General features: G+C 42.1%; 2 protein-coding genes across 9 annotated transcripts in view; one reads left to right on the top strand and one right to left on the bottom strand.

The window, feature by feature from the left end:
• Positions 1-1579, top strand: part of HIGD1C (HIG1 hypoxia inducible domain family, member 1C) — a 15701-nt gene extending 14122 nt beyond the window's left edge. For both annotated transcript variants that reach the window (XM_014542138.1, XM_005869257.2), the window contains one exon: positions 1276-1579. In XM_014542138.1, coding sequence (XP_014397624.1) covers positions 1276-1340 — 65 coding nt within the window. In that variant the 3' untranslated portion in view covers positions 1341-1579. The remainder of the gene's footprint in view (positions 1-1275) is intronic.
• The window catches only part of SLC11A2 (solute carrier family 11 (proton-coupled divalent metal ion transporter), member 2), a 58549-nt gene that overhangs the window by 15118 nt on the left and 16421 nt on the right, over positions 1-27010 (bottom strand). For 3 of the 7 annotated variants that reach the window (XM_005869259.2, XM_005869260.2, XM_014542136.1), the window contains 15 exons: positions 24694-24842; positions 24037-24162; positions 23532-23651; positions 21636-21742; positions 21034-21104; positions 20858-20925; positions 18210-18365; positions 17391-17549; positions 16277-16363; positions 15430-15549; positions 15127-15276; positions 14570-14643; positions 13491-13644; positions 11871-11924; positions 4651-6082 (listed from right to left, as the gene is read on the bottom strand). In XM_005869259.2, coding sequence (XP_005869321.1) covers positions 6005-6082; positions 11871-11924; positions 13491-13644; positions 14570-14643; positions 15127-15276; positions 15430-15549; positions 16277-16363; positions 17391-17549; positions 18210-18365; positions 20858-20925; positions 21034-21104; positions 21636-21742; positions 23532-23651; positions 24037-24162; positions 24694-24842 — 1673 coding nt within the window. In that variant the 3' untranslated portion in view covers positions 4651-6004. Of the gene's footprint in view, positions 1-1822; positions 1914-4650; positions 6083-11870; positions 11925-13490; positions 13645-14569; positions 14644-15126; positions 15277-15429; positions 15550-16276; positions 16364-17390; positions 17550-18209; positions 18366-20857; positions 20926-21033; positions 21105-21635; positions 21743-23531; positions 23652-24036; positions 24163-24693; positions 24843-26102; positions 26236-27010 lie in introns of those variants that run through there. The other 4 variants (XR_001362674.1, XR_001362673.1, XM_005869261.2 and 1 more) reach the window with 3 other exon arrangements.

Raw genomic sequence — 27010 nt, 5'->3', positions numbered from 1 at the left:
GGAGGTTGGCCACCCAGCCCCACCCCCTATTGGGGTTGGGGGGTGTGATCAGGGGTGGGGTGGACAGGGGGAGGGGCTTCAGGAGGTTGGCCACCCAGCCCCACCCCCTATTGGGGTGGGGGGGTGTGATCAGGGGCAGGGCAGCTGGGGGGAGGGGCTGCGGGCCTATCATGGTGGGGCTGGCTGATTTGGGGGAAGAAAGGGGGTGTTTGGCCAGCCGCCCCACTCTTGATCAGGGTGGGAAAGTCCGATCAGGGGGAGGCTGGCAGCAGGGAGGGGCCTTGAGGTTGGCCAGCCAGCCCCATTCCCTGATCGGGCGGTTTGCTGGCCACAGTGGGCGTCATAGCAACAGGTCATTATGGCTGTTACAGTCGCTGGCTTTTTATATATATAAATGATAGCTATCATACTATTTCTTTAGAAAATTGTGCAGACATCTGCCTCACCTAGCTATCATGCTGAGATAAGAACAACTAACCTCCTGACCCTTTATCTTCTATGCACTCTTTAAAGATATTAACAAGCAAGGTCAGAAAGAAAGGGGAAGGAAACTGCAGCAAAGGATTTAGTTTAGACAATCTATGAGATAGGTGATGCCTTGATATTGCTATGGACAAGAGGGGGGATGAGTTGTAGTTTAAATCTGACTCCTTAACTTGCTTTGGGTATAAACATCTGCTGACATCCCTGGAATTCACTGGAGCATCTCCTCTGGTCCTCACCCTTTTCCTACTTCAGCCTTTCTGCATGACCCGAGGACCTCATATTATGGGAGATACACACCTATCCCATCTGCCTAAACTCATAGCTAGTTCACCCATTAGACTGAAAATCCCTACAAGCAGAGATTAGATCTATTCACCTTTTTTTCCCCTCGGGATACTGAGCAAAGCAGACACTGAATAGATGTTTGCTAAATTGAGGTGCCCATTATTTTTAATTTTAATACCTAGCCAGATATTTTCACTTTCCTAATTTTTTCACCAATATTTTAAAATTCAAACTTTAGGGTGGCATAACATCCTAAATTCAGACTTATACTAATCTCAAATGGCTTAGTTGTGTGTGTGTGTGTGTGTGTGTGTGTGTGTGTGTGTGTGTGTGTGTTTTCTGGAGCTACTTGTATAATCCAAGCCAAAACTTTTTAAGATTGAAAGTGTTGTTTGTTGATTTGTTTGTTTTAAATTGTGGGCTAGCTTTGAAAAAATGCAGGTGAGAGAAATTCAGTGTTTGTTCCCGTGGATGCTCTATTGATATACATCTTTTTGTTTCTAGGTGTTCTCTATTCTATGTATAAGGATTACATTAGACCTCGATTCTTCAATGTGTCCAAAAAATGAAGCTGCATACAAAAAAATACAAGAAGGCTTCTGAAAACTATAACGAAGAATGAATTTTCAATATGTAGCAAATTGTACTGCAGAAGTATTAGAGTTTTCACAGTCTGGTATAGTAAGTCTCAATTGTTTAAGAAGTTGACTTCCAAAGCAGTAATCATAGTCAACTCAAAAATATCCTTGATGATGTCTTTCAGAACCTAGAGCATGATTTTCTGACTTAAAATTTTTTATTTTGTAGTGACAGAAAACATCATTGATGTTTCCATCTCTTTCTCCCTCTCCCTTCCTCTCTGAAATCAATAAAAGTATATTTATATAAAAAAAGATGAACTGAAGTGTTTAATTAGAAATGTTTTTTCCCCCACAAAACCCAGAAGGTTCCAAAATTAATCTTACTGAGAGAATTAAAGTAATATATTTATTGCTTGAAAAAAGCAATGCAAAGTATTTATTTATTAGAGTAGCCATGCATGAGAACTCACCAATGATGTTATCACACATGGAGAAAAGTATGCAGGATTCTGATTTACCACATAAGCTTGGGTAAAGAGGGAGGGCCAGTGCAGGAAGACCCTATGAATAGATAATATACAGCACCTGAATTTGCACAATACTTCTGGGGCAAAGCTTTGGTGGCTTAAAGTCATAATATTTACAATTGAGAAGGGTATTTTCATTGGCTACTGTAAACCTTAATGCAAGGGTCCTCAAACTATGGCCTGCGGGCCACATGCAAATACAAATATTGTATTTGTTCCCGTTTTGTTTTTTTACTTCAAAATAAGATATGTGCAGTGTGCATAGGAATTTGTTCATAGTTTTTTTTTAAACTACAGTCCGGCCCTCCAACGGTCTGAGGGACAGTGAACTGGCCCCCTGTTTAAAAAGTTTGAGGACCCCTGCCTTAATGCCTCACTTATGAATGCCTTTTGTATTAAGTGACACACAGTTATGGAGCAGCAGCTGCTCTGTAGCAACTACAGACAGTCCTCGGGTTACATTGGACTCGACGTACGTTGTTTCGTGGTTACGTCACCATCTCCCATTTATTTATTTAAAAAAAAGTTCCGTCATTTCAATGTATGTACATATGTGCTTTATGTTTTTTATTATTTACCACAAGTAAAGGTGAGGAATTGTTATCTTTAAAATTTTTTTTACTGTTTTACTTCATTACTGCTGTGTATGTGCTCTATGACACATACACAGCAGTAATGTGTTATATACAGTGAGTGACGTAGGTGCTTATGTAGGTGGGTTCCGACTTGTGGCGAAAATCGAGTTATGTCTCGCCGTAGGAACGGATCTCCGATGTAACCCGAGGACCTACTGTATTTAATCGCATTTTTTTGACATTCTGGGCATACAATGCCAGAGCATCATTTTACAAACTGACTTAAACCCTAGGGACTGAGTGAGTGTATACATAGGCTATTCTTCAAATTAAATATATTATCTGTATACGCACATAATATAGAAATCCAGATTTTTAAATCATAAACTAGAGAATGATTAAATGTTCTTTACTTAGCAAAAATGTTTACCCAAGACTCACCCTTTAGACATCAATCTCTTCAACTGGTTTTAACATGATTCCGTTTGCTTTATTATCAAATTTTCTAATTACAGGAGTCATAGGACCTGAAGGGTAACTTTTCTAAGTTTTTATGAACTCTAGTCTATTCCTAGTAATATACAGTTAAAGAATGAAGAAGAGCTACAGAAACCCTCCAAGTATATAATCTCTGTTTAACCAACCACCTCATCGTTTTATGAGTTGCAAAACAACAAAAAAAATTTTTTTTGGCTTTTCTTTTCTTTTCCCAAACATCCTCTTGGAATGTTTCTGCTGGGAAATGAAATTGTCCAAGGAGGAAAGAAAATGCAACCAATTGTTTTGAGTTGCTATCTGTGCATAAAGAAACCAAAACAGTGAAACTCATTTTAAGTCTCTTTTTAAAGTGAAAGTTGCTAATTGATGTTAATTCAGTTTCATTTTTAAAATCGGAAGGACTCTAATTTGGGTTACAAGGCTGCTGCTGGTATCAGAAGTTGTAAGGGCCCCTGAAGTAGAAATGAGGGGATTTTAAAATACCATCTTAGATGGCCAAATCACTATAAATGAAGACAGGCAATTATTCAGATTTTTAAAAAGTCTTATTGAAAGGTACTAAGTTTTAAAATAAGAGAAGTCAGAAATTTAACTTTTATGTTGAAGGAAGCAAATGATGCTCAAAGTCACACAAAGGCTGCAGCGTTTACAAACTCAATGCCTTTGGGGCTGGAAGGAAATGGGCGAAGGGGTGTATCCACCCTGAAGTATATCCCATTAAAATGAATAGCCCTCATGGCCGGTGTTTGCAGTGGTTAGAGCACTGGCTAGCACACGGAGTTGTCTCGGGTTTGTTTCCCAGTCAAGGGGATGTACCTGGGCTTGCAGGTTCAATCCCCAGCCACAATTGGGTGTGTGTGGGAGGCAACCAATTGATGTCTCTCTCTCTCTTCCTCCCTCTTTCCTTCCCTTCCACTCTCTCTAAAAATCAATGGAAAATATATCCTCAGGTGAGGATTAACAAAAAATAAAACATGGACAGCTGTGCCCTGGCTCAGTTGAGTGTCGTCTCATGCATCAAAAATGTTGCCATGCCCTAACTGGTTTGGCTCAGTGGATAGAGCGTCGGCCTGCGGACTCAAGGGTCCCAGGTTCAATTCCGGTCAAGGGCATGTACCTTGGTTGCGGGCACATCCCCAGTGGGGAGTGTGCAGGAGGCGGCTGATCGGTGTTTCTCTCTCATCGATGTTTCTAACTCTCTATCCCTCTCCCTTCCTCTCTGTAAAAAATCAATAAAATATAAAAAAAAATGTTGCCAGTTTTCCCCAGCCAGTGTTGCTCAGTGGTTGAGCATCGACCTATGAACCAGGAGGTCACAGTTCCATTCCTGGTCTGGCCACATGCCTGGGTTGTGGGCTCAATCCCCAGTGTGGGGCATGCAGGAGGCAGCCTATTAATGATTCTCTCTCATCATTGATTTTTCTCTCTCTCTCCCCCTCCCTTCCTCTCTGAAAGAATAAAAATATATTTTTTAAATGTTGCCCGTTTGATCCCCAGTAGGGGTCATGCAGGAAGCAGCCGATAGATGTTTCTTTCCCTCTCTCCCTCCTTCCCTCTCCCTCTCTCTCACTAAAGTCGATAAAAACATATATATATGGATAGCTGCCATTCAGATCCAGCCAACTGCACTCCCAGGCAGGAATGTGAGCCCAGTGTTGAAAATCTTCTGATTTTACAGATAATCATGCAAAAACTTTCCATTTTTAAATATTACATTTTTATTATAAAAATTTTAAGGAAAACAATCCTGGTTAGGAAGAGGAGTCAAAAAAATCTATAAGCCACACGTGGGCCGGCAGTTTGTGACATGTGGACTAATCTTCCAAGTGCCAGTCTAGTTCTAATCTCATATTACTACTTGGTATAAATACGCTGAAATAAAATGCTTAGCATTCCCTAGGAGATTCAACATTAGAAATATAAGCCACTCCTGGAAACAAGCTTTGGACCTAGAAATGATGTTGGATTGTTAATGGGAAAAGTGGGAAGAAAAGACATGGTGGGACTATACAAATTTTAGAAAGAAAACGAATACCTCCATTATCTTGTTGGGACTTGCAAAGTTAAACAGTAGACGGTTCTTATTTTTATACCTAAACCTTGAATGTTAGAATGGGCTGCATTACATAATGCAGCATGGAAAAATAATCATTGGTTAAAGTATGGTTTCTGGCCGTGGCCAGTGTGTTCAGTTGATTGGAGCATTGCCCTGTAGACCAAGAGGTAGTGGGTTCGATTTCCAGTCAGGGCACATACCCAGGTTGCAGGTTCAATCCCCAGTTGGGGTGGGTGCAAAGGCAACCGATAGATGTTTTTCTCTCTCTCAAATCAATTTTTTTTTAAAGTATGGTTTCTGGATCTTGTTACTAGGTATTAAGCTCTTTGGAAAATACCATCATACTTCTGAAAAAAAATTCAAGAAAATAATAAAGCATACCGATAATTAGGATTACATATGATTGCCAAATGTGATAAATATTTTCTTTAGAAATGGTGTGCTAGTACCATTAGTTACTAAGGGTCTGGTTGATTAAAACTGAAATGAAATTTAACTGGCCACAGCCAAGCACCACTTTAAAAGGGAAGTCATTTGGACCAGTTCATTCTGAAAAAGAGTGTTACTCCCTTTCCTTTCTCACTTGTGATCCAGATAAAACAGATATCTGATTTGTCTGAACAATGTGTTTTTTTAAAATACAAAAAATCTATTTTTATAACCTTTAAACTCTACCCAAACTGTTATGTTCAGGCCAACTTAAATACATACACTTTTTTTTTTTTAAATTCCAGGAGTTAAGACACAAGCCCATAGGGGTGTGTGGCCATCACAGGCCCATCAATTAACTCCCGGCTGTTGTAGGACTGTTGTGAGGTGGGTGGGTCTCTGACCTACACTTAACAGCTGTCAGCTTTTAACAGTCTTCCCATGAGGAAATCTTTGCATTTTGTTCAAAACATTTGAACAAAACTCACCTCTGAACTAACAGAGATATGTTAAGGGGCACTTGGACTACGAGAAAATGGTTCTTATACAGTCTTCGCAGGCTGTCAGTCATCTAGACACAAGTGAGTCGGCATCCACGGTGTTCAGAAGGTAGAGTTCAGGCTGAACTGTCAATCCCACGTGGTACTAAGGACAAAAAGATGGAAAGGGTTAGACTGACTTATATTTAAATATTAAAACTGGCACTTAAGTATCTATAAATAGCATATCGATATAGGCCTTTTTTTTTCAGTACTGCTACGTTTTTATTTCAGAAAAGAAATGGCTTACCGATACATAGTTTATAGTATTAAAAAAAAAATAGCTAGGAGCTGAAATAGTTAAGGATTGCGATAGCGCCAAAAGTCCTTAGCACAGTTTGTACTTGACTGTTCTTGTAACATACTTTGCCTAAGGATGGGTGCTTTTGATCAGGATATCAAGGGCAAATACACTGGCTGCTTTTCTATTTTAGTACTGTGTGTCAGAAATCAGTTTTCAAGTGGTTTAAATCCGAAGCCCCATTACCCTTTGGCACCCAAGCAAAGTCTTTCATTAAAAAACAAAACACACAAAACGGCTGAGAGGGAAATGACCTATGGTTCCAAACTGTTTGTCAGTCTGAATCAGCTTCAGCTGCTTTCAGAACACATGGCAGACCCTTCTCCTGGAGACCTGAATCCAGATGGTTTGTGTTGGGATCTGTGATGCTGCATTAACTCGTTTTCTCTTTTCTCCATACACTGCTGGGTAATCACTGAGTCTCCTTTTAGCCCTACTGTCACTGCTCAGGGCCTTGGAAATGTTCTTGCCCCTTGGCACTAGCAGCCCGTGAATGAATGCAGAATGCAGAATGCAGAATGCAGACTGTAAATCCGTAGGAAGAAAATATTCCTGTTATAGTTGGAAAGGCACTGGAGTTGGGTTCAAGCTCCAACTCTGCCACTTCCCATGACCTTGCGCAAGTTAGGTAGCCTTTTGGAGCCTTATCCTACTTATTTGTAAAATCAAAATAAATCCTATCTTTGCAAATTCCAAGTACATAATATGCCATCTCATGTTAGTGTTCAATAAACATAATTTCTTTTAATACATTACAAATTGCCCTGTATACCTCACAGGCTTGTGGTGACTGCCTAGAGAGGAGTCCAGATGGAGCCCAAGATAAAACTCGTCTCAATTAATGGGCTAGGAAATACTGAGTCACACTGGCCTTGGGGCAGAAAAGCAGCTCTTCAGGGATAGCTTGTTTATTCACTTTAGGGCTTTACATCTCAGGGTTTCCTAATCAAGAGCCATTGATTGCCAGATATATTGACAATTCACTGCACCCTATTCTCAAATGAGCTAAGGTGGTGGGCCTCCTATGCAGTAAGCAAGGATTGCATTATTAGTCCTATGATTCCAGAGTGTATCACGTACAGAACTTCTTCACTGGACAAGTTTGTCCTATTGCTCTGCGACATTCAGAAATGGGGCTAAATGGCACATAGTCTGAAATATCCTCTCAGGGGCAGAGAAGTAATGCAAATGAGTAAACTTACTATTAGTTCTTAGCTACTGCTGGGGTCGGATCATAGAGGGCCCGCCCATTTTCTACACCTGCCAAAATCATTACTTTTTTTTTTTAACTTAGCGCAGGCCAAACAAAATTAGTCTACCAGTTGGCAACTTCTGAGCTAAAACATATTTTAATACTAATCAGAGTATCAAGCAAATGCTTCCATGTGTTGATGATTCTGGTGCTTTTAACCACGAAAACTTGGTGTCTTAAACTCACACGAAGGGTGTACTGCACATTACATGGGATGGTTTGGTAATGATAATGTAGGCCCTGCAGTTAAGCCATTCAAGTTCAAAAGCCAATTGCCCTTTAGCAATTGTAACTTGGGGAAGTTATTTTTTGCCTTTCAGTTGCCTCACCTATTAGAAGTTACCCTCTTGTTATACGAATTAAATGAGATTATGAGTGCTTAGACCAGGATTAGCTCACAGTAATGTGTTAGCGGCTTTAAACATTCAGTAGCTAAGGTGTCAAGAGAGGCTGACACATTCTGATTCACAGTCCTACCCAATGAAGGAGCAGAGAGTTCTAGAGGGCAATGTTAAAGGTTCTTGGGTCAACTGAGGATCTTCAGATTGTTATGCATCCTATTTTAGTTCTGAAAATAAACCCAAATTAAGAAGAGAGCTAAATGAGGTAGGACAACAGAGAGAACAAAACTCCCAGATTACTTCTACAGCATAACCTAAGTATTTAGCTCTTGTAAGACACGGAAAGCTTGCAACAGAAAAAGGGAAAATGAAGTTCTGGTGACCCTCTTGGGACAAATGATGACTTCGATTTTCCTGTCATGCATCTGGTGACAGGACAGGTAGTTCGCTGTGCCTGAACTTGTCTTTATTTTCACTAAATGTGGCCAATATTCCCATTTATATTGGGGCTGCCAAAATGCTCACTTTTTTTTTAATGTTTTTATTAATCTTATTTTTTATTTTTGCAAGGGAGAGGGATAGAGATAGAAACATCAAAAGAGAAACATGATGGATCAGCTGCCTCCTCCACACCCCCTACTGGGAATTGAGCCCAAAACCGAGGCATGTGCCCTGACTAGGAATCAAACCAGTGACCTCTTGGTTCTTGGGTCAATGCTCAACCACTGAGCCACACTGGCCAGGCTCACTCATTTTTTTAAGATAATTTTAGTTTCTCTTTTCAAATACTCCTACTTTTTATTGGCAGTATATACAGAATATAAATGCCTATTTCAATGGCGAAACAAGACTACAGTTAGAAAAATGTTCAGTTTAGAGCAGAGAAAGGCAGAATAACAAGTTTCTTATTATTTAAATACTAGAGGCCTGGTGCATGAAAATCGTGCACTGGGGGGGGGGGTAGAGAGGGGGTCCTTCAGCCTGGCCTATGCACTCTCACAGTCCAGGAGCCGTCAGTCAGACATCCTTGGTGCTGCTGCGGAGACGGGAGAGACTCCCACCACCACCACTGCACTCACCAGCCGTGAGCCTGGCTTCTGGCTAAGCAGCACTCCCCCTATGGGAGAGCACTGACCACGAGGGGGCAGCTCCTGTGTTGAGTGTCTGCCCCCTGGTGGTCAGTGCGCATCATAGCGACAGGTAGTTCCACTGTTTGGTCGATTTGCATATTAGCCTTTTATTATATAGGATGGTAATGATGTGACCTTTAGCAATAGCAAAAATATTTGAATAAGTGGGTAAACAGAAATTAGTGTTTGGTGTCTGCAATTCATCAAGTCTAAGGATTAACCTACTAGTATTTATTTCTCTTTCCCTTTTAAAGAGGGAATAAGAACAGAGTGGGCTTAATATGTTGTTCCAGGTGGTGGATGAAGTTTCGATATTTCAAAGTTCTCAAGATCTTTATTAATAAAGTATTTTTAAGGTTAAAAAAATACCCAGGAAACCAAATTGAAAAAAGAAAAATGTTTTTAATTACAAACCAAGTTTACATATTGTTAAACGGTCACTGAAAGCTCAGTTGTAACCACTCCTAACAGCACTAGCACAACCTCTCAGGAGCCACACTACAGCTCTGCCTCGTCCCTGTTGATTCCTCGTAGGCTGGAGCAGCACAGTCATTTCATGACACATTTATGGAGAACAAGGACTGACTGACATAAAGTACAACTGTATACCCTAAACCAGTGGTCAGCAAACTGTGGCTCGAGCCGGCTCTTTGGCCCCTTGAGTGTGGCTCTTCCACAAAATACCACGTGCGGGCTCGCACGTACAGTGCGATTGAAACTTCGTGGCCCATGCGCAGAAGTCGGTTTTCGGCCTGGGCGAGTCTATTTTGAAGAAGTACTGTTGATATTTGGCTCTGTTGACTAATGAGTTTGCCGACCACTGCCCTAAACATTCCACACAGAGACACTGCCAAGACAATGCATGTGCTGGCACTAGAAAACATGAAAGGTCCGCACACCATGCACTGCAACCAGAGTGCTGGTGAAGTACACTATCTGAGAGGGTCAGATGGAACACAGCTTGGGAGTTTTTAACACTGTGACATATTCCATACATGTATTATAAAGTACCATTTAATTGGGAAGAAATTTTCCATCATTGCAAGTTATAAATACAACATTTAAAAGAAAACTGCCAGTTTTTACCTGGACTTCTAAATATTTGTGAATCTGAGACTGACTGGGCCCACCCAGATTCAGGGCAAAGGTAAATGTTTCTGTACCGTCTTTACAAAGAACTTTTTCACCAATTTGGCCCTCACCTACTATAGCCAGACCTACTGCAGCTTAAGGTGTCATTCTTCGATATCTTCTCAGAGGACCAGGATGGATATGAGGAGGAACGGTTTGGGAAATTTGTCTTTCATGATACTGTGCTATATTACTTGAGCAGCTAAGATAAAGGTATGGTCAGTGAAACAGTAGTTTACCCTTAGTGACTTATAAAAGACAATCTATCCAGTCTGCACTTTGGACGTGTGTGCAAAATATCAGCAATAACGCCGTTAGTGTTCAAGTGAACAGAGAACATCAATCCACCGTATCTCCAGAAGGAAAGCCCCCCACCTCCCAAATAAGAAGTCCTTCGGTGCCATTCCCATTACTGTCCTCACCACGTCAACAGCTATAAACGACTTGATTATTTATCTGCATCACACAAATGTGACTTGAGGTAATCACATAGTCTCGGTCTCCACGTGTAAAAATGTCGCAAGTGGCTGATGAGCAGCAGCTTCATGCTGAAGGGACCCATTTCCTCTGACTCCGAGCTCCACCATCTGGTCTCAAAAAGTTTTCCCTCTGAGGGAGTGGCTGAAGAGAGAACTTCGCAACCACAGTGATACCCTACTGACTTGCTGAGAGAGAGCTTTGCATCGCTTAGGTCCACAGCTCCGAGGCTGCCTGCAAGCCGTCCTGGGCACTTCAGGAAAACGTGATGGTGCTGGCAGGAGGTGGCTCTCAGGAATACACAGATGGTGCTTCTTCTCCTTTCAAGTCTTTTCTCCTTACCCCGAAGTCTCATGAGAACTTCAGTTTATAAATGCTACCGTCTTTCTCCATCACCACCCTCCTGGAGGAGGAGGTGAGGGTTTTACACTAAATGTGCTTGAAAGTAAGTGTCAAGAAAGCTGTGTATTAACATAAAAGTGATTCAAGTCAGGACTCCCAAGAAAATCCTGGTAAGTGTTCAATCTCTGAGGAAAATCTTCTAAGTGATTTTCGAGGTGATTAGTAACCACCACCTACAGGTGAGTTTTGCTATTTGTCCATTTATCACCTTTATGTTTTTTTACCCCTCTTAACTTCCACTGAGAAATTTAAAGTAGAAATAAACTGAAAGAATTCTAAACCTGAGAGAGGTGGTGGTCTCACAATTCTACATTTAATATGGATAAAACCACTCTAGTTGAGATTTTACTTTTTATAATTAAAATAATTGAAAGGGTATGCATAAGTATTTCTCAGCCTTTTAAAATCCATTATCTTTAAATAAACAAATCTGCATACCCATTGTGTACTTTTGTTATGAAATGTACTGCATTTTCCAGTTCTTTTTTAACATACAGCCTAGTTAAGAATCATGCATAGAGATTTATCTCTCAAAAGGATAAAATAAGCTGGCTCTTCAGCAGCTCAAGAGTTAGTGTTAAAATGACAGCAGCAAATAGTCAGCTTTTCAAAGACCCAGTTCCCAGGTTAGGAGGTCAGGAAGAAAAATATCCATCTTTCATACATATGTGAGTCTTTCACAACAAACAGGGGAATCCTAAACGCAGTCTGTGCAACAGCACATACTTCTGGCTATGTTCACACAGTAAACCATAGAAACACACTGGCTCTGATGGCTACCTGGATCAGACCGACTGACCCAGTGTCTACTTAGTATAGTCATCGGTGGCTTCTTCAGTCAGGACTTTAGAGGTGCTTACCGTGTGCCCACAATCCAGGCAGGACATGCCCAAAGCAATCAGACATTGCCAAATCTGAAAGAGAAAACAGAGCCACATTCACCAACCTCTCTGAAGAGCCCTCTTGCCCACTGTGACTGCTCAAAACTGGGTTCCTCAGATGCAAACCTGCTCTCTTCCGTGAACATCCATTTGCCTGTCTTCTATCACCAAGTCATTCTCCAAACCCCACAACCCCTTCAAAACATCCTGGAATCTCCTTCTTCGGCCAGGTTTTTCCATACTAGTGACAATGCTGAGCTCCCTCTGCTCCTACTGCTGGGTGCCTGCAGTTCGTTTCTTTTATTGGACTTGGAGTTCCCTAAAGACCACTTTTCTTCATGAGGAGGGGCATGATGACAGACTAATACAACTGGATAGTCTCTGAAACTGCTCTATGAAGTGTATGTTTGGAGCTAAACAGCAGTAACCCATTCTAGCCTTAAAAACAGTCTTCAGAATCTCAAGAGTCTCAGGCTGCCTGAGGACACCTCGGCACCTTCATGACCAATTTGCATGAAGGAAGGATTCCCTTACCTTCTACAGCAAATTTTAAAAACAATTCCTGTCAAGGACATATTCAGTTACTTGGATTTCCTGAGAGTAGGTCCCTATAATATATAGGGTCAGCATGATTTTAGTGTGCCTAAAGTTTACTGAGAGCAAAAGAAAGGGATGTATCAATTCAGGACATCGTTTTTCAACATTCACTAAAGTGACTTTTCTCAATCAAGCATGGGGACTAGGTTAACTGTTACAAAGATCAGCAATGAGTTTCCAGCCTCCGTCCTTAACCATTCTCTTCAGCAGATATGGTACAAATTCTGCTGTCCCTGGTCCTCAACCCTTGTGTGTTTCAGAGAAACCTGTATAGAACAGGGAGGTGGATGTGTTGTTGCTGCTATAGTCATTTTTCATTAATATAAATAATGTTATAGAAGATTTGGAAAATAAAGAAAAAAATATATCCATAATCCCATCATCTTAAGATCAGTATTACCATTTTTATATAATTGACTCTAGAATTTTGAAAAAAATTTTATTATCTGGGTACACATAATTCTGCATTCCTTTTCTATGTGGTTTTATAACCATCACTTTTTAATAATTCTAAAATAATTCAATGTGAGAATATAACTTTTTATTTATTTCCTTACTGGACAGCTATTAAGTAGCAGAGCTGAGCAGGGCTGTGAACCCACATGATCCACCCCATAGCTCTGAAATCACACCACACAGCCTCCGTCTCCAACCCCATTTTGTTCCACTCTCTGCTTTCCAGACTGATTCTCTTTGTTTAGTTCCTACACTCTCCTGTTAGGAATTATTAAGAATGGAAACTAAACAGAAGTGACAGGAATAGAAAGATGATAGCTCTTAGGAACCAAATTTTATGGTTAAAAATACTGTTTAACCAAAAAAGTGTGTATGTATATGTGTGTGTGTATACAGTTTAACCATAGCTGACTTAACAATTTCATGTAAATTATCTCAATAACCTGAAGACAGATTGCTAGGTGCTCCTTTGGGTGCTTCCTGGATGTTAGTCAGCCCCACACTGCTGACTAACTTATGCCCCTGCCCCCTCCCAACTGGACTTACCAAGTAAAACACGAAGCTCAGATAAGCCACACTGACCACAGCAGCCACCACATACAGAACCATATGCCCAAGACTCTGGACATAAATCACGACAAAGTACATGTTGATAGAGCAGATGACAAAGACCAAGATCCCGCCTGCAACCTTCCAGCCCCTGTAAAAGAATCAGCACCGTCACTGAACAGCCCGACCGTCCACAACAGCAGGCGCTGCGTCTCGGGGCAGACAGGGCAGGAGTGAGAAGCATTTCAAAGAGGTGTGCTCCCCCTCGTGGGAGCATGCCCACGCCTTTCCTCCCCCTCTGCTTCCCCCACAGGTGTGCATCCCCTAACTCTAAGGGACCCCAAGAGACTTGCAACCAGGGGAGCAATGGGCAGCAGCAGCTCCTCCCAGACAAACCCCCTACACCTGTCTCCAAGGCCCCCTTTTCTCTGACTTCTAGTGAGTCAGAGGCACCCCGCCTAGGTTCTCTCCTGTTGCTTCTTCCATCCGAAGCCCTTCCTTGTTTCACTGTCACCAGCTTTAAAAAATGTACTCTTTAAAAAAAAGAAATAAAAATAATTACCCCAGATTTGGTTAAATAAGCCAAAATTAGACAAAGAGAGAGAAAAAATACTATCAAATAACCTCTATTATTCAAGTCCCTAAAAATGCAACAAGTCATGAGTGTCCCTAGAGATCCAACAAGTAATTTCAACTACTCTCATATCTGTTAAAGATGCGTATGTAAGGTATTAGCTTATACCGTTCTTATTCAGGTATTTAGCATGGAATTAAGTTGCTTAACACTTCAGCCCTGGCCGGTGTGTCTCAGTTGGTTGGGCATCGTCCTGTGCACTGAAAGATGCCTGGGTTATAGGCTCAATCCCCAGTAGGGGGCGTGCAGGAGGCAGCCAATTGATGTTACACTCTCACATCGGTTTCTCTCTCTCTCCCTTCCACTTTTTCTAAGCTAAAGATTGAGGGGGCAGTGCTAGCAACCACCCCTCCAACCCCTATGACTCATTTTTTGACTGGCCTACGTAATGAAGATATCCTCCCCCCACACAGCTTTGGGGAACTGAGAGGAGCACACTCACATTCCATTGGCAAAGTCACTCATTACTGGCCGCAAGCTCGTAAACGTGAGGATGGGTATGAGAGCAAAGGGAAGCTGGAAAAGAAAAAACTAAGATCAGATGGGGCTGTGGGGGTCCCTGGATCACCCCAGAGAGTAGCACTGTTAGTGAAAGGGAAACACAGACCCTGCCTCAATCGCCCTATGAAAAATTATGCCTATCATCCCAAATGAAATCTGCACAGCTGTCATTAACCTAACATCAATTATGATCATAAGGTTCTTTACAAATACTTGTTTCTGCCTTGTCTTAACCTGCTTAGGACCTAGCAGTGTCCTATATGTCATTTAATACTTTCTTGACTTAATGAATAATAATTTTGTGTCCTATATGTAATTATAATTTATAATTCCCATTCAACAGACTTTAAAAAAAACCAAGTCATTTCTAAAAACCTTTTAGATGCCAGGGATTTCATACACATTTACTGCAGACCAAGACCATGCCTCTCTCTTCCTCTAAATTTTCCCCAGCACTTGGCACTAGGCTTGGTACCTAGGGCAGCCCATATGCTACACCTGTAAGCTCTGCAGAACATTGAGGAAGTCATTCATCCCGGTTAGATGTTCTACATCTTGGAAGACAGCAACCAACAGAGTCGGGATAATGGCAATAGAGCGGGTCAGAATCACTCGGGCAAAGCGTGACCATCTTAGGTTCAGGAATCCCTGGAAGAAAACACAGAAGCAGGATGAGTGTCTGGAACAGGAAACTAAAAAATTTTGGAGAGATTCAGGAAGACCTTAAAAGCATGGGATTAATAAGTAACAAAAGGCCAATTTCCCCTTCCTCTAGTGAATACCAGTCAAAGCAGCACCTACCTCCATGACAAACTGGCCAGAATAGGTTCCTGTCATGGTGGAGCTCTGCCCTGCGGCCAGGATCCCCACGGCCCAGATGTAGAGTGCAGCAGGCCCGAAGTAACATCCCAGCACAATACCCTGGGGGGGAGGGGGGAGGGGAGAAGCAGGTGTGTGTTAGGGAACTGCTTAGACGATACCCGAAACAGCATGTCTCTCTTCTTTCCTATGCACCCACCTAAACTAAGGGCTGTGCAGGGCACTGTCCCAGAAGCTCAACTCAGTCCTTACTTCATTCTAAAGCTTTCAACCGAAATGTTGCTGGATGGTCCTTCTTTCCTTAGCCTAGTCCTTTCTCTTCTCCAAGCTCCTAAAGCCTTCATCCTCAACCTACACCTGAAATATTAATAAAATAAAAAAAAGTCTACGCTATATTTCCCAAATTATACTGCTTAACACACTATTTTAGAAGATAATAGGAGTGAAAAGAAAGGTAAAAAAATTTGGGAAATGCTACATACGTACATATTCTACCCCTGGAGGTTCACAATGTAACCAATATAAAAGGGACTGAGCCCAAATGAAGACCACTTTACTAGGTACACTTTCTTCAACTGCACCAGTTAACATCTGGTAGAACACTCTACTATCAGCACAAGTTTGGGAACTGCTGAAACAATTCACTTTTTTAGCTGATCCTTTATTCTTTCTATGTAGTCCAAAATGGTTGCCTAGCATCTGGCCCTCTGAAATAAATGACACTCCACAGGGAGATATGCTCAGCTCTGAAGCGAGCCTACAGAAAAGACCAGCTACTAGGCCCAGAATAGTGATCCAGGGGCAAAGAACACGAATCGGGATGGTTTACCCCTTTGAAGATGTCCACAGCCAGTGTTGAGTTATCATCAGGAATAAGGCCAGTATGGGGACTGCTGCTATTTTTACAGACTTCAATCTGGAAAAGAAAGCAGTTTAGGAGCAACTTTTATTTTCGAGGCCTGGGCCAGAGAAGAAGCGCTCTCCCACAGATCACATACACGTCATCTATGCTACACAGCCTGGAGGCAAGACTGGATACTTCAGGCTGTGACGGGGCAGACACTGGGGGCAAGTATCACTTGTGCTCTTCCTACATAATCTTTTTTTTTTACTGATTTCAGAGAGAGGAAGGGAGAGGGAGAGAGAGATAGAAATATCAATGAGAAAGAATCATTGATCGGCTGCTTCCTGCACATCCCCTACTGGGGATTAAGCCCACAACTCAGGCATGTGCCCTTGACTGGAATCGAACCCGGGACCTTTCAGTTCACAGACTGACGCTCTATCCACTGAGCCAAACTGGCTAGGGCCCTCCATAATCTTTCTGCACCCCCATGTCATCAAAAAGATTTACTGAGTTAGAGTGTGCACTGTTGGGTCATTTTAAATGACAGGAAGAGAGGACCCTTAAGAAGGCTTCAAATAGGAGAAGACACCCAGAACAGGGAGTCCTTAGTCAAAGCAGAGCCAGGAGTCTGAGGTCCTATACATGGGAGCAAAGTGGTGATCAAAACTGGATAGGCAACCAGGAACTGAGAAGACAGAATTCAAAATGACAAAACAGAAACTGTTGCCAGGACAGACTGTTTTGTTTGTTGCCTCCTCCCTACCTGTACTCAATCACCAAATGGCAGGACTGGCAAGCAGACTGGGAGTTGATAAACAGGAAACAAAAGGCAAAAGAGATGTGAAGCCACTAACAAAATAGCACAAGGCAATCTTTAGTCTGGGGCGATCTCCCTTCTGAGACAAAAGCAGGGGGAAAAGAGTGTAGGCTTTCAGCCCCCAGGCTGCACACGCTGACTAGTGCAGTGACTTAGGGGACAGTATTGAGGCCACAGATCTACTGTCATAGATCCAAGTCATTGTCATATTTTCCTACCCCATTCCGGCCTTCACATTACCCTCACATTCACTACCACTCAGGACCCTGGCTTACTCACCACCTGCTGGTTGGTTTTCTCAAAAAAGGCTTCGGCAAAGACTGAGACGACAAAAACATTGATGATGAAGGAAACAAAGAGAGCAATGCAGGATTCAATGAAAAAGTACTTATTGGCTTCTCGAACTTCCTGCTTTTTGGCTCGGTTTATCTGTCTGGACTGGAGAGAAAATAGCAGTAGTCATTTTTTTAAAAAACTATTTGGAACAAGTTTCCTTGTAATATTTCATGAGTTCAGAGACAACTGAAAGATTTAGAGGGCAACAACAGACAAGATGAAATGTGAGAGAATCGCTTACATCCGTGTTCCCTAAGAACTTTGTGACCCTTGGATGACATTACACATTCCTCAAATAGGTAACAGAAACTAAGTGATTACTGAGCTCTCAGTTATTGTGGCTGGAAGAACCAAACACACAAGCAAAAAAAACCCCAAGCTGTCCTAACAAGTGCATAACCTTAATTATAAAGGTCTCTGAAATTTCCCAGAAAACCATTGTGTAAGACTGCCTGGTGAAAGGTTAGTGGGACTCTTTACCCCTGACCTCCTCAAGGCCGCTCAGGACTCTGAGATTAAAACACAAGAGACTTGTGCACTTTCAGACCTTTTATGGACGACTTTAGTTCCAGTCTCTGTGGGGTCAGTTATCTCTGGTCATAAAACAGAGTCCAGGCGTGTGGGGTGTGTAAGCGTCTAACATGGAAAATACCTTGCTCCTCCAAGTTCTAACAGTTGTAAACCAAGTGCGTGCCCCTTGCAACTAAAGGAAAACATCTCATGACCTGTCTCTGAGTCCAGTGAGATAAAGGCCTCGCTCACCTTGACTAAGGCAGAATGCAGGTACATGTTGTGTGGCATGATGACAGCTCCCACGATGCCCACAGCCTGCTGGATCTGTGGGGTGCCGCAGCCTGAACAGGATGGCAGGAACATGCCCTTGAGCACCTCGCTCTGGTTGGGTCTCACTGTAATATACTACATACCAACATAACAACTATTAGCTTGTACTGGAATATGAGACCGAGGGAGTAACAGCACAAGGAAACACTCGGCGTCCTTTCCTCCTTTCCTTATAACCCCTTCTTCTTCAACAACTACCTAGAATAACGAGGAATATAGAACCATCGGAAACCAAGCAGCATAAGGGGCTTGCTGCCAGAGATCAGAAAATTCAACACTGGGGTCCCTGGATATTTTACCTCATATTTTAGATACACAAAATAGTTATGTAGAAAATGTAATTAATATTCTAAAGAAATGAAATAGCTGAGCTCTAGCCGGTTTTGCTCAGTGGGTAGAGCATTGGCCTTCGGACTGACAGGTCCAGGTTTGATTCCGGTCAAGGGCATGTACCTCAGTTGCAGGCTTCCAGCCCTGGTCAGAGGCATGTGGGAGGCAACCAATCAATGTGTCTCTCTCACATGGGTGTTTCTCTCTGTCTCTACAAATCAATGGAAAAAATATCCCTGAGTAAGGATTAAAAAAAAAAAATGAAATGGCTGCTAAGGGCCTTATTGATATTAATTTCACAATAACTTCTATGAGACAGACCCAAGAATACAGTCAATTCTTAATTATCCCCACTTATGTCTCTGATCAGCTATATTCATCTAAAAATCAGTGATTGCCACTAGCATAAGCTGACTCATTCATAACACTTTTCACACATACTTTTTCCTGGTCCAGCATTTCTCTTGAAAGCCTTAGACCAAGCTGTATAACCTATTCATAGATTAGATATATTTTTAAAAGTCTAGCCAGGCCAATAAACAGCTATCACTTAAACCAGATATAGAAAAGGGCTGTTAAGGCATATAATGGTACCGATTCCTCGGAGTGTCTGGGTTGGGGCACAAACCAGGAAGCACCCACTACATCCCCTACAGTTGCAATGCAGAAAAGTTCAAACTGCAGTTGTTATAAACCAGAATGAGCAAAAACAGACCCCTCTAAGTTAACAGCCAAGAAGCACCCTATAACATCCTCTCTAACCCTCTCCAAAGCTATTCTATTGTCCAGAAGGCCAATTTGGAACCAGAGGGTGTAGTCTGGAAAGTCCTAGAAAGTTTGTCATTTATTTTTTTCCATCACCATTTATTCCCTTTATGCCCTCTTCCACCTCCACCCACCCTCTAGTCATCCTATATAATAATCCTATATAATAAAAGCCAAATATGTTTGACCAAACGGCGGAACCACCAGTGGAAAAACCGGTCACTATGATGCGCATTGATCACCAGGGGGAAGACACTCAACACAGGAGCTGCCCCCAGAGCCCAGGCCAGCCAAGGCAGGTGCCAGCAGGGGCCCCTGATCGCCCCTCCGGTCGCCCCACAGATCGGTCCTGATCGGAGGCCAGGCCTAAGGACTCTACCTGTGCACGAATTTTGTGCACTGGGCCTCTAAGTTTTTGACATAGAGTCCTGCAGACCTTCCTGGACACTAGTCTTTGCTATAGATAATATTCCTTCAAAATTGGCCCAAGACTTAACTGGCTTCTTTTTTTCTTTCTGCTTTTACTTTATTAACATTTTTTTATTTTATGCTGAATTTACTCCTGGGCCATAAGTTTTGTTTCCTTAGTTTCTTCTGGGATATGTGTTTTCTTCTGTGCAACCTCCTCTTCTGGTTTAAAAACAATCTGCTTTTTCAGTAAGAATCATCTCAGTGTGACAGGGAGAGCTCATGTGCGGGATAATCTGTAAGTTCTGTGCCACATCTTTGGGAGCTTTGTTATCCTAGATGTGCTCAGTGTCCAGAGATTCCACATCTACATCCTTTTTTTTTTTTTTTTAAATATATATTTTATTGATTTTTTACAGAGAGGAAGGGAGAGAGATAGAGAGTTAGAAACATCGATGAGAGAGAAACATCGATCAGCTGCCTCCTGTGCCCGCAACCAAGGTACATGCCCTTGACCGGAATCGAACCTGGGACCTTTCAGTCCGCAGGCCGACGCTCTATCCACTGAGCCAAACCGGTTACGGCACCACATCTACATCCTTAAGTTCAACATTACTCTCTGGCTTTTTAAGCACCTGCAGCAAAAATTCAGCACTCTTTTTGGGTCACCAACCCTATGTCCAGCCCCACTGTATGGCCTGGGCACACCTACCAACTCCACCCATGTCACGACAGAATGCTTTGGTAAGGTGGCATCCTTCAGACACTCGATGGGCTTTTCAGATATGCATACCCCAGATGGCCTGGACAATTTCACGAATGTTCTTAGAGTTAACACAGAGATCTGAACCTCTTAATTTGCATGACTTTGCCTGATTTCTGGGTCAAGTGAACAGCAAACTATTTTCACAGGTTACCTCTGCTACTTACAAGAAGAGGAAGCAATTGTCTTTTTCTTAGCACATCCAATACAATTGAACCATCCTAGCATTATTTTGTTTTTTATAATAAAAACAAAAAAAAAATTTTTTTAAAAAAGCTAATAAATAGCCTGTCATACTTGCCTCATATCCGAAAGTGAGGGCCATAACAGTGATGAGAAAGCCAAAAAATGCTTCCAGCTTCCGCAAGCCTGAAGGGGAAAATGCAGCAGTGAGTTTATAGGAGACAGAGTTCCCTATCAGTCACATGATGGAAAAGTAGCTTCTTTGCCTAACCCCTCCATTCCCATTCTACTTACCATATTTGTCCAAAAAGAGAAATACAAAAGTATCTGCAATGGTGATGAGAACTCCACCCCATAGGGGAACCCTAGATCAGAGATAAGAAATGGAAATTAAAGGAAAGCAAGATTGAGAAGTACTTTCTTCCCAACAGCTCTCCATACATACAACTTCTGGAGAAGTAAGGACTTGGCGGGAGGGGACAGTGGCAGGAGGCCAGGCCTTGGGTAGTTTAGGATCGCATGAATAATATTACTCACACTTGACTGTCTACTATGTCAGACATTAGGATACGTAGTTGAAAAGAATGGGTCTTACCCCTCAAGGAGCTCATTGTTTACTGGAATAATTTGACATACAAATAAATAACTGTAATACACAATAATAATACACACAATACATACTGCATAACAGAGGTATATATATAACCCAACATGAGAATTTGGAAGATATAGAGTCTACATCTTCCAGGACAGAGGAAGGTGGTCCTAGTTAGGTTCCACAGAAAATATAATAAACTTGAGTTGAATCTTGAAAATTGAAAATGAATTGGGTTTTTGTTTTTACATTTGCTTTGAAATCTAGCAAAATATTACTTTCTAGAGGGAAACCCCCTCACCTTCCTACAGACAGGAGATTGATGGCAATGGCTGAGCCAATAACTTCTTGCATATCTGAGCCAATGATAGCCAACTCCACCATCAGCCACAGGATAATTCGTGGGACCTAAACACCAAACAGAAGAAAGATATGGTTCTAGTTAGTAACTTCCAAGAACTTCCCCCATAATTTGGAATTCACATTTTGGAACTGACCCATCAACAGTCCTTTATAAGCCTTCAGTTTAGAGATAAAGACCATCACTGCACTGTGGGCCCTAGCTACAGAAGGCAAGTGTGCTTCTAGGCGGCGGAGCTTATGAGTCAGGGCCTAGGCAGCAGCTGGATCCTGATATTTTTCTCTTTCCTTTCCATTCAAGAGAGGAATGGAATCTCCATTCATTAATTTCCACTTAATTTCATGCCTAAAAAAATGATCCTAAGTCTTAGGGGGAAATGATGATGCTAATATGGTCAAAATATTCTTCAGGAGAGAATAAAAAATGTCTGCAGAAGAAAATATCGATCCTGATTGTAGCCAAAGAGACAAAACCAATGTGAAAAGGCTGGGTCTTCCGTAATGTAATAACAACACGGAAGTAAAAAAGGACAGATGCAAAGGGACTCAGGGCAAAGTGGTTGAACTGGGTGGTGTATACCAAAATAGGGAGCTAATCTGCTCACACAATGCAGGTGAAAGACAAATCTAGTTAACGCTGGCTCACTGAGCACAGAAAAGAACACCTCCACGTATCCACTACCCAAGAAACAATTGCTAAGATACACAAAGAAAGAGAAGCTAAAAGAAATTATAAATTACCAGGATTTTCTTTTAAGAAGCATATATGAAAAATAAAAAAAGATAAGGATACTTTCTCACAGCCAGGAAAGGAGATTAAACATTTAGGACAAACCAGAGGTAGATCTCCAGTATCTCATCTAAAGATGAAGCTAAGGCCCAGCCGGTGTGGCTCAGTGGTTGAGCATCAACCTATGAATCAGGAGGTCACGGTTCGATTCCTGGTCAGGGCATATGCCCGGGTTTCGGGCTCAATCCCCAGTGTGGAGTGTGTAGGAGACAGCCGATCAATGATTCTCTCTCATCACTGATGTTTCTATTTCTCTCTCCCTCTCCCTTCTATTAAGAAAAGACTCTAGCTGGTTTGGCTCAGTGGACAGAGATCAGCCTGCGGTCTGAAGGGTCCTGGGTTTGATTCCAGTCAAGGGCACATGCCCGTGGCGTGCTCGGTTCCCAGTGGAGGGCATGCAGGAGGCAGCCAATCAATGATTCTCTCTCATCATTGATGTTTCTATCTCTCTCTCCCTCTCCCTTCCTCTCTGAAATCAATGGAAAAAAAGATGAAGCTAGGAAAACGCTATCTTCCAGACACAGGCTCCACTTCTGCCTCAGGTGGCAGTAAGAAAGGCTCCAAGTGTCCAGAGGGAAGATGAAGAGAACAGTGTAACACCCAGGGTCAGGGTTAATTGAAAAATTATTAGAAGATCCAAGATCCTGCCACAAATAGTTTGTATTGTAAGGAAGAAACTTACTTTTTTCTAATTGTTAGCAAAGTCAAACAAAAAGAAAATACATATAATGCAAAGTGATTGAGTAATATGAAGGTATGACTGAAAGTGCTTAGCGCCATGGGCTGGGCACTACTAGATGCCAGAAGGCAGAATGAATGGTAAATGTTTCCTCAAACAGGATTCTTCTAAGGAAACTTTTTGAAAGAACGTAGAAATGTGGCTTGGCAGCAAGAGGGGCCTAGAGAATTTCCTTGGGACTCCCAGTCCTCAGGCCACTGACCCCCAAGTCCTCCAATGTTTCAGTATACAGTAGTTGGGCCAGCACATACTGCCAGGCACACAGATTCCTATGATGTGAATGGCAAACAGGACAGTACACTGCTCACCTTGGGATACTGACGGTAACAAACTTCAGCAAGATGCAGCCCAGTGACCACTCCCAGTCTAGCCGCAAGGCGCTGCAGCAGGAGCCCCACGATGGTGGCCAACAGAAGAACCCAGAGCAACTAGAGAAGAACAAAATCCCACCATCACACTAAGACAACAGAGGTTCGTTTGTTTGGTTGTTTGGCAATGTGAATGGGAAGCACTACATTCAGGAAAGAGCCCAGGTCAGGAACCAAATGACCCAAGTTCTGTATCAGGTTCTACACATAACCTGGTATGTCTCCTTGTACCTCTCTGAGCCTTAGTTTCTCCCATCTGCAGTTTCTCCTTTGCTCAAGGAAACTGTGTGGGTGAAATAAAAAACCAACTATGTGGATAAGATAGAATAAAAAACCAGATGGAAAAGTACTTTTCACTTAAATGTCACTGTAGGTTCAGTAGAGGAAAAGGATGTGAGTGTGTTTTGTGTGTCTAAAAGGGACACGGGCAGAACTAGACATTTACCTTAAACCCAGCCACTGCTCCAGACTGCAAATCAGATTCGATGTTTCCTGGATCCAGGTAGGCAATGCTCATAAGAAAGCCCGGTCCCGTGAAAGCCCAGAGTTTCCGAAAGCTAAAACAAGAGTGCTACACAGAGGACAAGAGAGCAAACTGATTACACCTCCATACTGCTGACCGATTTGATCATATACAAAGCAACAGTATCAGTGTCACAAGAACAAAGGATTCAGGATGGTGGATATTGGGTGTGTCCAAGTTTCATTTCCATTTTATCCACTTATTATCAGTAAGTTGGTCCCTTCTCTGTCCAAGTAAAGAGCCTTTCCCTACCTTTCTCTTTTCCATCAGCCTCTCATTTTAAAATCAGAGTAACAATATCGGTACCTCTGTGCTCAACCACTACCCAAATGGACAAAAGCTGTCGTCAGAGAAGAACATAAATCTCACACTTCTTTGATGTGAGCATCTCTCATTGGCAACCGTTTTCAAGGCCCTCATTTTCCTAAACAGCTTCTATTTATTCTGGTTTTAAAAATTCTGTCTTCAGAGACTGTGCCAAAATTAGACCTGAGGCTGCTGATCTTGAGCTGTCCAGCAGACCTGTTACACACATTTTCCTTACATAACAACTTTTTCTTCCAAGGACCTGTCACTGACCTCCTCCTCAGGAATGGGAATCTTCTCATCAAAGTAGGTGGTGAAGGGCTCCTCTGAGGTCCCAGTGGATTGCGGAAGAGAGGAGCTACTGTAGGCAGGGTTGATGGCACCAAGACTGGCAGAGTCCCCATAGTCTTCAGAAGCAGCACCTGAATGAATAGATTTGAAAAGATTTTTTTTAAAATGAGCAAACTGCCCTAGCTGGTTTGGCTCAGTGGATAGAGCATCGGCCTGTGGACTAAAGGGTCCCGGGTTCAATTCCGGTCGGGGGCACATGCCCGGGTTGCGGGCTCGATCCCCAGTAGGGAGCGTGCAGGAGGCAGCCAATTGGTGATTCTCTCTCATCGTTGATGTTTCTATCTCTCCCTCTCCCTCTCCCTTTCTCTCTGAAATCAATAAAAATATATATATATTTTTAAAAATGAGCAAACTAACAATTTATCCATAGTAATACTGAAATTAAATCTTTAATACCCTAAAGGCACAAGAGTTACCTGACTATATCTCAATTTATTTCTAATACTTTATTTTTATTTTAAATAAATTAATTTTTCAAATTATTTCCTTAATCCTCACCTGAGGATATGTTTTTATTGATTTAAGAGAGAGAAACATCAATGTGAGAGAGAAACATCAATCAGTAGCCTACAGTATGTGCCCCAACTGGAGATTGAACATGCAACCTTTTGTTGTACGGGACAACGCTCCAACCAACTGAGCCACCCAGTCAGGGAAATAAATTAATTTTTGAACAAGCAATATATTCACATGATTGAAAATTTGAGAAATACAAAAAGGCTTATGGCAAAAAAGCTCCCTATCACCACCTCCTACCATCATTCAGCTCTAGATCAGTTTTTTTTTTTATAAATTTTTTTTAAATACATATTTTATTGATTTTTTACAGAGAGGAAGGGAGAGAGATAGAGAGTTAGAAACATCGATGAGAGAGAAACATTGTAGATCAGTTTTTTAAAACAATATCTTTTTATTGATTTCAGAGAGGAAGGGAGAAGGAGCGAGAGATAGAAACATCAATGATGAGAGAGATTCATTGATCAGCTGCCTCCTGCAAGGACTCCCACTGGGGATCGAGCCCACAACCCTGCTCTCCTGGTTCATCGGTCGACACTCAACCACTGACCTACAACAGCTGGGCTCTATATCAGTTTTAACACTACTCTCACAATGATTTTCCTACTTTATACTTCTATTCCCACTTGGCAACTTTTAGAACCATTTCATTTTCTTCTCAGACCACTGATGTCTAGGACTCAAAATATAACATTCCCAGACTAGCCTCTTGGGTAACCTAAAATCCTAACTTTTACAAGAAAAACTAGGTCAATCTAGTGGGGGATACACCACCATCACCACCACCACCCCTCCTAATATTTGGTAGGACTTACTCAAAGAAACTTCCTTGGACATTATACCTCCAAAAGGCTTCTCAAAAAATGTGGAAGTTGCAAAATCCTGCCACAGTTCAGGCTAAAATCTGAAGCTGCAGGAAAACCACCAAGCAGGAACCCCTTTGCCTCCTGACTAAGGCCTGCGTAAAGAGCCGCAGGTCACGGGGTGACCCTCGTGATAGGAGAACTCATCTAAGACTGATAGTGTTTCCCTGACCCTGGCATTTTACAGTTAATCATAAATGCAGGGAGGGGTAGGGACTGGAAGAAAAGGGCTAATCTGCCAAAAAGATACAAAACCAGGATTGCTGTAGCCATCAAATGGCTATTTTGAACCACAAAGCTCTAATCTCAGTGTTTCTAAGAAATCCTTACAACCTCCAATTAAAAAACAAAAGCTTTCTTTCTATATGGAAAGAAAGTGGCCCAGAACTTATTAAGAAATTTATTTTTAGCCGAAACCGGTTTGGCTCAGTGGATAGAGCGTCGGCCTGCGGACTGAAGGGTCCTGGGTTCGATTCCGGTCAAGGGCATGTACCTGGGTTGCAGGCACATCCCCAGTGGGAGATGTGCAGGAGGCAGCTGGTCGATGTTTCTCTCTCATCGATGTTTCTAGCTCTCTATCTTTCTCCCTTCCTCTCTGTAAAAAATCAATAAAAGATATTTTTTTAAAAATTTATTTTTAAAATATTTATTAAAAAGGAATGGAGCCCTAACCGGTTTGGCTCAGTGGATGGAGCATTGGCCTGCAGACTCAAGGGTCCCAGGTTCGCTTCCAGTCAAGGGCATGTACCTTGGTTGTGGGCACATCCCCAGCAGGGAGTGTGCAGGAGGCAGCTGATCGATGTTTCTCTCTCATCGATGTTTCTAACTCTCTATCTCTCTCCCTTCCTCTCTGTAAAAAA

The sequence above is a fragment of the Myotis brandtii genome, unplaced genomic scaffold (genome assembly GCF_000412655.1).
Source record: "Myotis brandtii unplaced genomic scaffold, ASM41265v1 scaffold29, whole genome shotgun sequence".
In the NCBI taxonomy this organism is placed as follows: Eukaryota; Metazoa; Chordata; class Mammalia; order Chiroptera; family Vespertilionidae; genus Myotis; species Myotis brandtii.
This window is presented reverse-complemented; position numbering and strand designations above follow the sequence as displayed.